Raw genomic sequence first — 16,939 nt, 5'->3', positions numbered from 1 at the left:
CACAGAATAATCTAAACTAATTTTCTAAGAGATTGTCAGTTGGGTTTTTTGATATTCGTCACCGCTTCTGAGAAAATTAGATTTGAAGCGTGAAAATAGCCCTCTAAATCACCTTAAAACATACTGGCCTCAGTCCTTAAGGTGAAATGTAGCGTCATAAAATGCGCGCAAAATTTTACCCGCTTCAGTTGAACGAACCGTCTCACAAAGCATACCAAGAAAAACGGACACATAGAAACAAGAACTTTTTTCAATGATTGAGTGCAGTGGGTTTACCTCTCGTTATATTGACTTGTAAAAAAGACTGGACGTAATGGATTTTCGAATCTTTCACACTTTGAATATATGCTAATTCAATCGTTATTGTTAGTGATTACTCTTACACTAGAGCTGTAAATAATGAGTAATTATGAATGACTAACATAAGGCTATATGTATATGTATTGACCAACTTGCTAACCATGTATATGCCTGAGTTTAGTAGCAAGCATGGATTCTCCTTCAAAAGAACGATTGAAGACAAGAGAACATTCAAGTATTTTTGATATCTTTGCCAGTCGTTCACCAGGCCCTTCCCGCCGATGAGATAAAATTTACGTAAAAGTATTTACTTGACATGCATGATAGAGCGCGGTCGAATTTACTTATCGAATACATTCAATACCAATATATTCCATTCTAATTGACTTTCATTATCATCTTCGAATAAGTAGAAAGTATTATTTATGTTGTGTCAATAGAATCGTAGCACTAGCCATGTAATCGAAGCTATGCTATGAGTCGGCTGCGAATTCTGTTAAATCAGAAAGGTCAAATTTCTCAAAAGGAATGTAATTCTAAGACTTCCACACCCAGACATTTTCCTGGTGTAGATTCAGTATTCTCCCATTACTGTTCCACCACTCCTTGTCTGCGAAGTCTGTTGAAACAAATGGTCATATTCAACAATAAATGTAATACCAAGACCTTGCAATGCATTGAATTCAACAGAATTGCACATTATTAGCATTATAAATGACAGTTACTTATAAAATAAACGATATCTTACAATACCCATTTTATTGTATTCAACTAGTTTTTATTTCAACACAAAACCCAATGCTGCATAAATTTGCGTCATTATTTTATATCTATTTTTTGCTCACGATATAATGCCACCGTGCCCACCGTGCATTTCTCACACCACCTCAATGCGAAACAGCAGCGCGCAAGCAATAAAATAAATGCAGAAAAGTTTATGTAAACTTTTTCAAATTTCGGTTGTTCTAGCTAATATTTTATAATTTTGAGTTGCATTATCAGATTCTTTGTGAAATTCAGCTACAAACACTACTTTTCAGTTCTAAAATCATCCCCGTGGAACGGAACAGTAACCGTTTATACATTTCAAAAACCAATTACGGCTCGGCAAAGCAAAATTTCACAATTCTAAGAATACTTAGTTATGATAAATTTGATTTCGAAAACTTAAGTGTTTTTGGTTTTTCGAAAATCGGTCTAGTTTTTGAATAATTGATCAAAAACGCGATTTTCGCATTCCGCGTTTTTGATCAATTATTCAAAAACTAGACCGATTTTCGAAAAACCAAAAACACTTAAGGTGAAATGTAGCGGAATGCGAAAATCGCGTTTTTGATCAATTATTCAAAAACTAGACCGATTTTCGAAAAACCAAAAACACTTAAGTTTTCGAAATCAAATTTATCATAACTAAGTATTCTTAGAATTTTGAAATTTTGCTTTGCCGAGCCGTAATTGGTTTTTGAAATGTATAAACGGTCACTGTTCCGTTCCACGGGGATGGTTTTAGAACTGAAAAGTAGTATTTGTAGCAGAATTTCACAAAGAATCTGAAAATGCAACTCAAAATTATAAAATTTTAGCGAAAACAACCGAAAATAGAAAAAGTTTACATAAACTTTTCTGCATTTTTTTTATTGCTTGCGCGCTGCTGTTTCGTATTGAGGTGGTGTGAGAAATGCACGGTGGGCACGGTGGCATTATATCTTGAGCAAAAAATAGATATAAAATAATGACGCAAATTTATGCAGCATTGGGTTTTGTGTTGAAATAAAAACGACTTGAATACAATAAAATGAGTATTGTAAGAAATCGTTTATTTTCTAAGTAGCTGTCATTTATACAAACAATGTGATAAACATTGAGGGCCAGCTTCGAGCCAGTCAGCATGGAAAACTTATTGGAATTCATTGGTTTTTCAATTATTATGAATACAATGAATCAACGCTTGATTTTGCTTTCAAAATCGATTGAATAATAAGGAACTACGAAATAACTTTATATTCAATTTCGTGCACCAAATATGTGCTTGAGAAAAGATTCACTAAATAATTTTAATTGCATGGTATGATGAACTATTAGTTATAATTGGAATGTATTCCAATAATGTTATCTAAGAAATTATTAAACTATTGATGATTTCTGGCACCGAAGGCCAGAGGCTGTTTGGTCTTCGGTTCGTTATCGTTGAAACAGACATTTCTAGACTCATCATGCTATACAATTCCGAAAGTCGCTTCCGAAAAAAACTTTTACGTAAATTCTATCTCATCGGCGGGAAGGGCCTGGTGAACGACTGGCAAAGATATCGAAAATACTTGAATGTTCTCTTGTCTTCAACCGTTCTTTCGAAGGAGAATCGATGCTTGCTACTAAAATCAGGCATATACATGGTTAGCAAGTTAGTCAATACATATACATATAACCTCATGTTAATCATTCATAATTACTCATGATTTATAGCTCTAGTGTAAGAGTAATCACTAACAATGATGATTGAATCAGCATATATTCAAAGTGTGAAGAATTCTAAAATCCATTACGTCCCGTCTTTTTTACAAGCCAATATAACGAGAGGTAAACCCACTGCGCTCAATCATTGAAAAAAGTTCTTGTTTCTATGTGGCCGTTTTTCTTGGTATGCTTTGTGCGACGGTTCGTTCAACTGAAGCGGATAAAATTTTGCGCGCATTTTATGACGCTACATTTCACCTTAAGTTCTCGTATCGAAGGTCGAATTTTGCACTGCCTGAAGTCAACAATAATTGTATTCTTTCGTAGCGGCGGTAGCTTTTGTTCGTTTGGTTCACTCATTTCGAGATCTTTCTATTGTTCATTACACAATACTGTAGGGGAAAGTGTTATAAAGCACCCTGCTGGCCAAAACGCCACCCCTTCCTTTTTTAAGTATTCAAGACTTTTCTAAACAAAAGTTTTATCTCTAACACTATCTTTTCGTAAGATCTTTCTTCAACGCAAGTTTGGCAGTTGTCGTTTGCTGGATAATATGAAAATACTGAAAATATTATTAGGCAGCTTTTCGATGTAAGATTTTACTTCGACTAAACAAGCATTTTAACCGTATAAAACGTCTAATGGTCAGTTGCTACTGTCTCTATTAACAGTATAGAAATCCAAAGAAACAAAGCCGTTTCTTGGATATACGAATTTTATCCTAACAGTCACTCAACTGACATTATGCCCCACCTTCGATTCAACAGCGCTTCGAGTTAAAATATTGTTTTAAAGATTTATAACAGTTATTATTTTTCTATATCGACATTTCAAGGGGCATATTGCATCATTGTTGTGGGCATACCACTGATTTGTTGTGAGACATATTATACGGTTGCTAGGGCATTATGCCTACAGCAAACGAAAAAACTGAGAATGTGTTCGTTTTGGAAAATGTGTTTGTTTCAATCAATTCTCATCACTTCTACCGAAATCATTGAAAGATATGTTCCTCAGGTGTATTGCAAAGAAATACCTACATTCTCGAAGAAAATATATCAGTACATTTAGGAATATCTCAATGTTTTCTTAAGGGAGGTATATTATAACACTTTACCCTACTTGGTTTCTTCCGTCTCGAATGTAAGCGGTTTTGTTTTATCGACTGACTTGGATGAGATGTGAAACTGAACTAATATAGACTGTTATTTTTGACTGTTAGTGATTGTGAAGAATTCATTATGTACGAGAAGGCAATCACAAGTAGAAAGTAACAACTTCTGGTAACTTTTCTTTTGTCGTTTCGGATATAACAGTTACCAGATATTCGAGTGATTTACTTCGATGAGATGCTTTAACACTCCAAATACCAAGCCCGAAAAAAAGTTGGAACGGTAACTTTGAGCTGTCATAGCTCAGCTGTTTTTCAACGGATCTCAATAAATTTTACACCCTCGAATTTTGTACAGTTCGCAGATTATTTAAGTATATCATTATTGACAATCGGTTAGGAAAAATCAATGAAAATGTGATTTTTCCCGTTCCAGGTTTTTTTTTTTCAGGCGCAAAAAATGCCCTATCTGCTATCTAATTTTGTTTCCTTTGGCATCAACGTCGCGACTGAATATTGAGAGCTCCAACTTTATCGAGACATAACTTTGTTGATAGTCAACCGATTTTCAAAATTTGTTCACCATTGGAATGGTACTAGTTTCAGAAATAAAATGCACTAAAACATACGTAAAATAAAGTTGTCTACCTAAAGTTATAGACAAAACTGTAAACAGAAGACCACAAAAAAGATGGGATTTTTTACAATGGTCGTAAATATTTCTGAATTCAAAGCGATGACCAATATGTTTTTATACATCATTGGATTGGTAATAACACCAGTTACAAATAGGGCTAAACTAGCAGTTTTTTTAAATATTCAAAAACATCTAAAAATAAATGACAAACACTAAAAAATTTCAAATTTTAGTTATTTTTACAAAATGCTTAAAAATTAAAGCGGTGACATGCACTTTTTATACACTTAATGATTGTTATTAATACTCACGTTTATTTATAACAAATTAAACTCAATGTTCTTAAGGAGAATCTAAAAACAAACGGCATAAACACAGAAATTTTCAAAACTTTTTGCCTTTCTCATATGTAAAAGTTATGCAATCACTGTGAAAACCGACTGTTGAACCGAGACCCGGACGGCCGAGTGTCATATTCCATTCGACTCAGTTCCTCGAGTACGCAAAATGTCTGTTTGTGTGTATGTGTATGTATGTATGTATGTATGTAACATTTTTTGTACTCACTTTTTTCAGAGATGGCTGAACCGATTTTCAAAAACTTAGACTCAAATGGAAGGTCTTGTAACCCCGTATAAAGTTCCTGAATTTCATTCGAATCCGACTTCCGGTTCCGGAATTACAGGATGATATGTGCAAAAAAATGAAAATAAGTGCACTAACTTTTCTCAGAGATAGCTGAACCGATTCGTACAAACTTAGATTCAAATGAAAGGTATAAATGTCTTATTCAAAGTTCCTTAATTTCATTTCGATTCAACTTCCGGTTCCGGAATTACAAGGTGATTAGTATAAAAATTACAATTCCAAATTATTTCATCACTTTACTCAGATATGGCGTGGCAGATTTAACCAAAATTAGGTTCAAATGAAAGGTCTAATAGTCCTATATAAAATTCCAAAGTTCCATCAGAATGCGACCTCCGGTTCCGGAATTATAGGGTGAAGTCTGTTGAAAATTAATACAGTCACTTAAAGTGGCGAAAAATTCTAGACCAACCGCGTGGCTATTCCAATCGGTAGTAATTATCAGTAGACAAAAAAATAAACCGGTTCTGGCTATCCTGATTCCCGGTTTCCGATTCCGAAAGCACCGGAAAAAGTGTTCATTTATTCCAAAATGAATCTCACTCACTTTCCTCAGCTATGGATTGACAAATTTTCACAAATGAATATAGGTTCAAATGAAAAGTCTCGTGGTCCCATGTTGAATTCCTGAATTTCAGCCGACACCAATTCCGGACAACCGGTTGCGGAATTGCAGGGTGAAGATTATTAAAATATTTATACCGTTACTAAAAGCGCTAAGTAAAACACGTTAACTAATTTCTAAACTTACCTCAAAACTAGTCCAATCGATAGTCATTGTCAGTAGACGGCCAAACAAATTAATGTCGGCTTTTCTGATTCCCGGTTTTCGATTAACGACCGGATATCGTGACTATAGACTCGAAAATGGATCCCAGTCACTTTTCTCGAACCGACTTCGATTATACCGGTTCCCGGACTCCTGTTTCGGAAGTACCTGCAATAGTGGAACTCACTCCTTTTTTTCAGAAATGGTCTTATCGATCTGAGAACTGCTTTACTCTGTAGGTTATACTAGTTGATGATGAGAAAGCCATCATTACTCCACTAGGTCGATTAAAACAGGTTTTTTCTTGTGCGTTTAAAGACCAACCAACTCAAAGTATTAAAAAAGGTAAACTAATATTTTTCAAAATTCTTTGAAAAAAACATTTTCGCATAAAATCTCAAGAAATTTTAAATTGTGCAGAAATTTTAAGTTATTAGCTAGTACAGATAAGCCAAATAATTTTTTCAAATGCAAAAATTTTCAAGTATTGAATTACTTCTGCATATATATTTTTCTTTTGCTTCATTGTTTGATACTGAATTTAGCTTAAATGTATAGGACATTAATTATTTGCATCATTTACCGATAACACGACTAGTAGATGCACTACATGAATTCTTATGTATCATCTACTAGTGATCCTATGTCTCAACTGACATACCTTATGATCTCATGATTCTCGGTTCTAGTTCCAGTTGTTATTGGTGTTTTGTTTCTTGTTTTCTGCCTGAACAGTAGTCTTGTAGTTCACCATTTGATGACCAGACAAAAATTTCAAGTATACCGTAAATTTAGAAATAGAAATATGATTTTGTTCGGGTTAAAATATAGTGTCATTAGTATAAGAGAAACAACCAAATCTAAGTAATACGGACCAATATTGATAGATCGTATTGGACCTGCTTCTGGACTATAGATCGAATTTCAATTGAATATTATAACAGGAAAAATGGGGTAAAACAATACAACGAGTATCCTGCTGTTATTAAAACAATTTGACGAAAACTCTCAGGCATCATAGGAAACTTTTATGAAATTTCACTTAATTTCTTGAGATCTTTTCGAAACAAAACCAAACAATAGTTTTTCCTAAATAGTAGTTGATTTCTTTTGCGATGGGTTAGTATGTAAAATACTCAGTTCAAGTTCTACTTTCTTATTGTACAAAGCTATCGCAAAAATTAAGAATTTCCGTTTGGAAATTCTAAAAAAAAGAAAACTAAAAATCTATTGGTGAAATTCAAATCATGAGTCTCTAAGAATTATAGTTTCGATTGATTGCAAACGATAGAAGTATGAAAACATATTTTGATACAATAAAACCCCATTTTACGCGAAATTTAATTTACGCACCCACGACACGGTTAGAGTGTATACTGAAACGTTGAAGGCATAACAGAAATTTTGAAATTTCCGATCCTGCACCGATTTTTTAGATTATACGGAAATGTTGGACAAATTCAAAATTGTAGTAGATATCAATTGAGTTTGTTTTATATGTACATAAAAATTATTTGGATCTATATGTTCATTCTTTAGTACAGCACAAAAATCGAAAAAAATCGAAGCCTCCATTTTTGAGTAAATAGTAAATAAATTGATTTCCAAATTAAAAAAATTATAAATTATACTAGTCAATAACGTTACTGTTCTGACTTGAAATTTTTAGGCAATATATTTCTGCTGATAGAAATTGAATGTATTTCTGCCAATTTTTTAGTTGTTTTGAGAGAATATATAATTTTATTCATCAAAACAATCTTTATGATAATGATTCTAACAATTTAGAGCAAAAAATGTACGAGTCATCGCTTTCATTTTATATTTATATTTATTATATAGGTTGTTTTTGATGGTGCAAAAACGTCAGCTTAGCATAATTTGACTAGCAATCGAATAATGTATAAAAAACATATAGTTGAATTCCCATTTTTTTGTGGTCTTCTGTTTACAGTTTTCTCTACAATTTTAGGTAGACAACTCTATTTTACGTATGTTTTAGTGCATTTTATTTCTGAAACTAGTACCATTCCAATGGTGAACAAATTTCGAAGATATTTACGACCATTGTAAAAAATCCCATTTTTTTGTGGTCTTCTGTTTACAGTTTTCTCTACAATTTTAGGTAGACAACTCTATTTTACGTATGTTTTAGTGCATTTTATTTCTGAAACTAGTACCATTCCAATGGTGAACAAATTTCGAAGATCGGTTGACTAACAACAAAGTTATGACACGAGAAAGTTGAAGCTCTCAAAATTCTATTCACAATACTGGTGCCGCATAAATGCAGATAGGGCATATTTTGTGCATGAAAAAGAACTTGGAACGGGAAAAATCACATTTTCATTGATTCTACCTAACCGATTGTCAATAATGACATACTTAAAATAATCTGCGAACTGTACAAAATTCGAGGGTGTAAAATTTGTTGAGATTCGTTGAAAAACAGCTGAGCTATGACAGCTCAAAGTTACCGTTCCAACTTTTTTTTGAGGCTTGGTGCTTCGCGTAACTTTTTGAGGCTTGGTATTAGGAGTGTTAACTTGACTCCTCTGGCTGAATGTTTCCAAAAAATTTCGACTTGCTCAAATGACCCTTGTCACGTCTCTCTTTTCTGTTGAATATCTTTTCATCCTTGCTCTACCTTGAGTACATGCATTCGATAATTATTATTTTATTTTTTATTAGTTACAATAAAAATATGCTTGATTTTATGAATAATAACAATATTACCATTGTTTTTCGTTCGAAATTTCAGGTGGGTAATTACCCATCTTTGGAATTTTCAGATGGGTACACGGGCAAAATTTTGATTCAAGAAATGAGCAAAACGAGTCATGATTTGTGGAATATAGTATATTTTCATGTTATGATAATTCTCGGATCATGATCCATTTGGACTGATTTCGTTCAAATTTAGCGTAACGCATTTGACGTTGTTGGGTATAACTTCAGGCGTGTTTCTGCTGCGATGGTAATCTTTGCAACATAAATTCAGGCGTTATGTTTTAAAATATGAATATTTTATATAAGAGTTCAATGGAATGGTGTGAAAGTGTGTGGCGTATTGTTTATACGATTTCAGCTAATGTCTCAAATAATGTACATTTGAATAGCAAAACAGTGAAAAGCACAACGAATTTCTTTTAATCTGAAGGATCAACAATTGAGATATGTTTGTGAACAACCGCGACACCTTAAATAACGTTTGGAGTTACGAGCTTTGAAAGAAATACATTCCTCAAGTAACGCATTTTCGGACCATGATTCATTTTCATGGGAGAAGACTTTTTGCTTATGCTTTCATGAGAAGTTAAAATGATTGGTTTCATGTTTTTCTAATCATGACCGCAGTAACGGATTTCTTTCCGTGTAGTGCTACCCACCGTATCCACCTCTTTCATCCGGAAGTACATGCCACACCTTAAGGAGCTTTAGCTGAAACCTTCGTCTAAAAGCCACATAAACTTTGCATCCCAGTTATGAGATGAGAGTTATTCAGAAAAGTTTAATATCATTAGATTCGTCAACAGCCTTGAAGTTGGTTGCTTTGAAGATCCCAATTCAAGAATTCGATAATAAAATACCAATCAATTCAAAAATTCGATAATAAAATACCAATCGTCTCTTTCTTAACATGTCGTAGCGATGGGTAGCTAGTTTCTAAATCACATCAAACAAATGAGAGTCTTTTAGGTGTTCATGAGCTGTGATTAACAATCTGATTAAATCATTTTACATTAAGTGTTTTACGTATCACCTGCGGTTTATGAATGCACTAGCAGATTATGCTGGATTGCGACCATAAAGTCGTCTGTTTTTTTTTTTTGCGTCTGAGCTGTCAGAATAGACATTAAACTTCTGTGAAAAATAAGGTGGTATTAGTAGTCCAACATAATCTACTGATGAGCCGAAGGCAAAACGTAAAACAATAAAAAAAATCGTATGCACGCTAGCATAAGCGGTACCAAAACCAAATGACTACTTTTAAATGCTTGCTGTCCTCCCAAAAAAAAATGTACTTATGCATGCAGAAACGTTTTTTCGCAGCCCACTCAATTGCTATTGTTGCTTCAAGCTATCAAACTGATACAACTATTCTTTTCACTACCACAGATTCCTGTTCGGGAACCAAATCAGACACATCCCCCAGGATAGTTTTGAGGGTTTACCGGCGTTGAAGCGATTACTTTTGGACGATAATCCGTTGGAATGCGACTGCTCGCTGGTGTGGTTCGTGAGGATGCTGCAGCAATCCGAGCGGGCTCTTCTGCTATCCAGTGGATGTGGATCGCCTAAAGCTCTAGCCGGGAAAAGTGTTACCGATCTAACCGAAGAGGACTTCCACTGTAGTAAGTAGCGTTTGGGAACCGTTTCAGTTTGCGTTTATATCTATAATTTCGATCATATCTACCGAAGAGGTTATATTGTGAAACAAAATCGTAAATGATTGTGTAAATGGAATTCTTATCAGCATCCGTTCGCATGCACTTCCCGGCGTGTTTTCTTCATTCCCCCGTAAACGTTTTATTGCACTAACGATCCATTTTCGCCTTCTTTCAACCCCATCAACGCAGCTAAACCGGAGATTGTGAACGAACCGAAAGATATCGAGATAAGTTACGGCCAGACGGCGGTGTTCACGTGCAAAGCCGTCGGCGATCCCCGACCGGAAATTGTGTGGATGCTGAACACGAACGAAATTCACTCGGACGATACCCGAATTAATGTGCTGCCGGATGGTTCACTGCGGATCGATGAAGTCACCGCCACCGATGCCGGCCACTACGAGTGCATGGCCAAGAATAATATGGGCGAAGTGCAGTCCCGGCCGGCGCGTATGATTGTCAACAACGAGGTCATCGAAACGGAAGCCGAGGCTCCGAAGTTTATACAAACTCCGCCCGCCGAACTGGAACTGACCGAGGGACAGCCGGTTGTGCTGCACTGTGTGGTGTCAGGTGAGTTTCGCTAAGCTCAGTAGAATTGGTTATTTATTGATAGTTATGATGGTTTTTTGAACAATTCTGTTCTGTTTCCCTGCGTTTGAGTGCTGCATAAAATCAGTTTTGATTTGCAATTATTTCTCAGTTTTACAGAATGTGCCATTTGCATCGGCTGATTTTCTTCCATTGCTATGATTATCGTTTTGCAATTGATCTCGGTTGGTTTTCTGTATGTGTGTATGTATGTAACATGTTTGTGCACTCAATATTCTCAGAGATGGCAGAATTAATTTCCACAAACTTAGATTCGAAGGAAAGGTATAAAAATGTCTAAATTCCATCTTGATACAGTTTCCGGTAACGGAGTTACAGGGTGATTATTATACAAATTTTGATATGTAAATAGCTGCAATTTCCTTTAGAATTGTTCATAATATTTTCTAGTGTGTAGACCTTGTTAACAGATGTCCAAATAATCTCATTGCAATTATACTAGTCCCAGTTTCCGGTTTCAAAAGTACTGGAAATAGTGATGAATAAAATTATCTCAAAACATATATCACAGAATTAATTTATGTTTGAATTTCTTCCGGATCCGATTTCCGGTTTTGATAACATAAAGTGATGTACAGTGAGGTCTCGTACAACGCGGATTCGGTTTTGCCGGTATTCATTTTTGCCGGTTTCGTTATTGCCGGAAAACCGCGATAAACGGGTCCCAGAGCATATGGGGTTTCGACTGATCGGGGCTGTGAACGGATATCTCGCTTAGGTCGACAGATAGAGTCACATAATCTTCGACGAACTTGTTGTAGATACTTAGACCAACAATTTAGTGTAGTTTGACAGGCAATTAGTTAAGAACTGCTCCGCCAGGGGCGTTTTGAAAAATGCAAGGTATAAATCATTTGCTAGAGCTTCAAGTAACTCGCAAATTATAGCATTTTGAAGGATGCGGGAAATCAAACAGCAAATGTTTTAACTCTGAATCACGCCATCAGATGTACACACTTAAAAATTTTTACATCTTATTAGATGCACATAAATGGAGCGTCGCAATTCACGCAAATTTACGTGGAAGAACATTTAATATTCACACCTAGAAAAAATCGTGTAAATTTACGTCTTCTGAGACCGACATATATGAGCGTCAAAAATAACGCAATTTCACAGTAAATATAACTTATATTTAATTCATTCCGACATACTTCTAGGTGCTAAAACATGTAAATTTACACGTTTGCTTGAAGTACGGGAGTATATTTATAACATTCTTGTAAAATTCAGTCGTGTCACGGATTACGTTCTATGAATTGTGTCATATGTAGATTTGCGTCACCTGTAAATTTCATAATTTTTTGCTGTGTTGTGTCTAAAACTCCAAGACATGAAATTCATTGAAATAAAAGAAAAATTTTGTAGCAACCCACCGCGACTTGAACCGAGGATCATTGGATCGCAAGTTCGTCTGATAATCGACTGAGCCACAGAAGCATGCATCTGCTTGGCCGGTAAAAGGTGCATTTAAATTCATACAGCCACTCCTGCTAGCAGAACGCAAGTTACAGTCGAAACCAGTAAAATTCAAGCTCATCTTACATTAAGTCATTACAAATGAGATTTTCCGTCATTTGACAAATTAGGTCATTGTGAATTACATCGTTTGAGCGATTAAGTCACCTGTAAAATTCAATTTTTTTGGTGTGTAGTTAGTGTGCTTGAATTCACATTTTAGTTGTCAGTATTATGCTCTTATCAAAAAACTTAAAATATAGAGCGGTTTTTGCTTTTGGAAAGTTGTTATTAATGTCAGGGTATACATTATGAAAACAATGTTAGTTGAGAACTTGCCCACCGAATGGTGCTAGTGGCTTAACAATTTGACGATAGAAAATTGATAATGTGATATCTCTAAGCCCTGATGATAAAGAATGTTGCTGTTTTCGGAAAGAATGTTCCGGAGTTCAAAACAGATCAAATAATGTAAACAGTACCTGAAAATTCTCCAATTGGTGGCGCTAGTGTGCAATTCACGGTTGGAAATTTATGTTGACTCATTCAGATGGTCGAGAAATTGTTCTAGGGTTTTAATGCCTATTAAATGATTGACTAAACAGTTCGTATTGTATCTACGAGGTAGTTTTCAGTAACTGAAAATCAGAATTGAGTGATGTTAACGATCAGTTTTTCAATAAATTGGTGGAGGATAGACAAATCGAAAACTGTTTTCCTAGGAGGCGCTAGTAAGCTACTAGAGTATTAACTTGAATAAGCTATCGACATCTGGAATCTAAGGAACTTGAGAGAGAGTGAAACTCGAACTTTATATTGAAGTTTTGATTATTTATATTGCTAAATATAATGATAAGGACATAAAACCTGATATTTATTGTTTTTTTTTTATTTTTCTTAAAGCGACCGCCAATTCATCAACATGAACATGAACGGTCAAAGTCGCTAATGTAACAAACAAACAAACAATATATTATAGAACCGTAATGTCTTCGGAGAGTTTGTTGTGTTTGTGGAGACTAAAAGTGAAATATTGTCAGGTGTACAACTTTGCTTTCGCCGTTTTCCGATAGGTGGCTGTACCGGCTGAGGCTGGTTAAAATACATAGATGATAATGCCTTTAAAGTGAGTGTGTACAGTGCTTAACAAATTGTCATCGCCGTTTCAGTGACAGTTGTTCTTGATTTTGTATTATTCACGCTCGAAAATGTCTGTTTTTATGCCCAATTCTCGCCATTTGCTGGAAGTTTTACTTTTCTGTTACAATTCGAAGAAAAAAAATGCAGCTTAAGCGCATCGAATGCTCTCAGAAACTTACGGTGATGCTGCTCTGAGTAAAAGAACGTGTCGGGAGTGGTTTCAACGTTTTAAAAATGGTGATTTCGATGTCGAAGACAAACATGGTGGTGGAAGAGAAAAAACCTTCAAAGATGAACAACTAGAAGCATTGCTTGATGAAGATTCGTGCCAAATCCAAGAAGAGCTTGCCCAATCGTTGGGAGTGAGTCAGCAAGCCATTTCAAAACGTCTCAAGGCCCTGTGCATGATTCAGAAAGAAGGAAACTGGGAGACGTACGAGTTGAAACCGAGGGACATCGAGCGCCGTCTATTTGTATGTGTGCAACTGTTTCAAAACGCTGAAATGGGTAGTCTTACCCTACCCGCCGTATTCCCTGCTGACTTCCACCTATTCCGTTCGATGGCACGCGGCCTGGCAGAACAACATTTTCAATCCTTCGAAGAGTTGGAAAATGGATTGCTTCATGGATAGCGTCAAAAGAGGACTCCTTTTTCGAGCCGGGATCCGAAAATTGCCGGAAAGATGGGAGAAAGTTGTCGCTAGCGACGGACAATACTTTGAATAATACATCTGTAAGCACTTTTTCGCAATAAAGCTTTAAATTTTGAGAAAAAAAAATGGTGGAAGCAAAGGTGTACACCTGATAATTAAAATTAGTTGAAAAAAATTATTTTGCCTTTAATACCATAAAATTGGATTACGCTTAACGATTTTGATTATTTGGATAGGTGGTGGTACTGAACCAGTTTTTGTGCAAAACATAAATTATGTGCAGACTATAAATGTATTTAAAAATAATCACTCTATCAGAGAGAGATTGTGTTTACAGTATCTCTCAGAATACTCGTTTCGTTCACAAGAAAAATTTTCGGAAGATTTTTTTTTGTTTCGATTATAGAGGTTTTAACCTTAACGTCATTCGCCTCTTCGGGCCAGAAAAACTTTCCGACCTTATGTGCGGGGTTTGGAATCGAACCCAGGAGGGCTGCGTGAAAGGCATCGACTTACTCATCACCCTATACCCGTCCCCCTTTTCGCATATCATATGCGCTAGTGCTCAATACAACGTAGATTACGACATATCTTGAATGTGTGATAATTTAGGAGCTATATATTGTGAACTGATTCGCGCAAGTCTTGAAAACGGTACTGTCGTTTGGGCTTCATATTGTTAAGTCGACATTCAACGCGTCGAAGCTATTCAGAACAAACTTCTTCGGTTTACTCTTTGTAGTCTCCATTTGAGGGATCCCTACTATTTTCCAGCCATCAGAAGCGTTATAAATTTATCGATTTGCACATTTTCTCCGATCGTTTAAATGTCTCTTTGGCCGTTTGCGTAGCCGATTTTGTTACAATCTCGAGCTGATCATCCTGACTTGTTAAAAACTGAATTTAGACATTCACTCTCGTTATATTCAATCTCATCCATTCCTGAAAATTCAATCAACATTATCTGATCATGGCTTTTTAAAATGTATTGTCTATTTATTCATTGTTCCCAATATATTTTTAAACAGCCTTTTCAGTTGTGGTAGGCTCAGTTATAGGAGCTATCGTAATCAATTATAGCTATCGTAGTTCGTTGATATGAAATATGAAGAGATTTGTTGCCTGATGATGAGCGAGACTATGAAATTTTCGCTTCATTGAGCTTAACCCAGGCCAATAAAAAATAAAAATTTAAATTTAACTATGTAAATAGTCATAACCTCAGATTTCAGATGTCGATATTCATCCTAATACTTCAGTAGCTCACTAGCGCCTTGTAGTAAAACAGTTTTCAATTTGTCTATCCTTCACCAACTTATTGAAAAACTGATTGATAACATTACTCTTGTAAACAATTCTGATTTTTAGTTACAGAAGACCACCTTGCAGATATAATAACAACTCATTCATTTAATGGTTATCGAAACCCTAGAACACCCTCTCGAAGAAATCATTTTAATAAGTCAACATGATCTTAGGCTGCAGTAATTTCCAACCCTGAATTGCATACTAGGGTTACCAATGAGAGAAATTTTTAGAAATTTTTTACACTATTTGATCTGTTTTGAACTCCGGAACATTCTTTCCGAAAACACAAACTCTCATCTCATCAAATTGTAAAGATATAATAGAATCAATTTTCTTTGGCAAAATTGTGATCTCACTAGCGCCACTGGGTGGGAGAGTTTCTAACTAATATGATTTTCATAATGTAGACCGCTACATTCCAAACATTTTTGAAGAAGACAAAGTCGCTCTAAATCTTCTAGTTTTCGCACTAGAGCATAATTTTGATATTGAAAGTTGTACCATAGCAAGCACACTAATTCCATCTGGTGTAGTGATTCCGATATATAATTTCAACTTGTTAGTAAACTCGAAAGTTGTTTGAAGATTCCAGATGATAAAATACTGTTTTTCTATTGTAAACCTATGAATTATTTCATGCTCTTTTCAAAGCGCCCCTGGTGGAGCAGTTCTTAAGTTATTCTTTGTCAAACTACACTAAATTGTTTGTCTAAGTATTTACAACAAGTTTGCCGAAGATCGTATAGCTCTATCTGTCGACCGAAGCGAGATAACCGTTTACAGCCCAATCAGTCGAAATCCCAAATGCTCTGGGTCCCGTTTATCGCGGATTCGTTTTTCACGCCCCCGGTGTACCGCGTTATACGAGACCCCTCTGTATGTTGAAAATTTCATATCGCCATTCAATGTGTCGATGAAAATAACATGGAAACTCTGTCTGTGTGACAGTGCTAAAAACTATTCAATTGTGTGGGCCTTGTTAGTTTATGGACATCCGTAACGGAAATAGTAGTCCAATTTTCCTAAGCGGAGTCCACTCCGATTTCTCAGAAATGGCTGAGCCGATTTTCATAAACTTATTAAATCTATCAAATAAAAGATAATTGTGGTCCTATATGAAAATTCGTGAATTCTATCTGGATACGAATTCCGGTTGCGGAATTACGAAGTAATCAAAACTTAAATTTTCAAACTGTCGTTCAAGAGCGACGATGCGAAAACGAAAAAATCATCTAAATTTGTCTTAACACTGTTTACATATTCAATAGGTCATGCTAGTTTATGCCATAATGAAGTTCCTTGTTTTTATTCAATATTCCATGAAAAGTTTGAGAGTTATGAGAGATGCATCGTCATTATTTTATCTTCTGGTTAAAACTTGACACTAAAGCAGTTATTTTTTAAGGTGTAGTTAAATTTAAATAAAACTGTGGCACATTTTGACGGTTGAAAAGTTTT

The 16,939-nt window shown here is 35.4% G+C and overlaps 1 protein-coding gene across 4 annotated transcripts in view; it reads left to right on the top strand.

Annotated features, from left to right (window-relative positions):
• LOC131436539 (peroxidasin) overlaps positions 1–16,939 on the top strand; it is a 416,998-nt gene that overhangs the window by 226,493 nt on the left and 173,566 nt on the right. For all 4 annotated transcript variants that reach the window (XM_058605296.1, XM_058605295.1, XM_058605297.1 and 1 more), the window contains 2 exons: positions 10,039–10,274; positions 10,500–10,883. In XM_058605296.1, coding sequence (XP_058461279.1) covers positions 10,039–10,274; positions 10,500–10,883 — 620 coding nt within the window. The remainder of the gene's footprint in view (positions 1–10,038; positions 10,275–10,499; positions 10,884–16,939) is intronic.

This window comes from Malaya genurostris, chromosome 3 (genome assembly GCF_030247185.1).
Source record: "Malaya genurostris strain Urasoe2022 chromosome 3, Malgen_1.1, whole genome shotgun sequence".
NCBI classification, from domain to species: domain Eukaryota; kingdom Metazoa; phylum Arthropoda; class Insecta; order Diptera; family Culicidae; genus Malaya; species Malaya genurostris.
The sequence above is the reverse complement of the archived record's forward strand: the minus strand, read 5'-3'. Positions and strand labels throughout refer to the sequence as shown.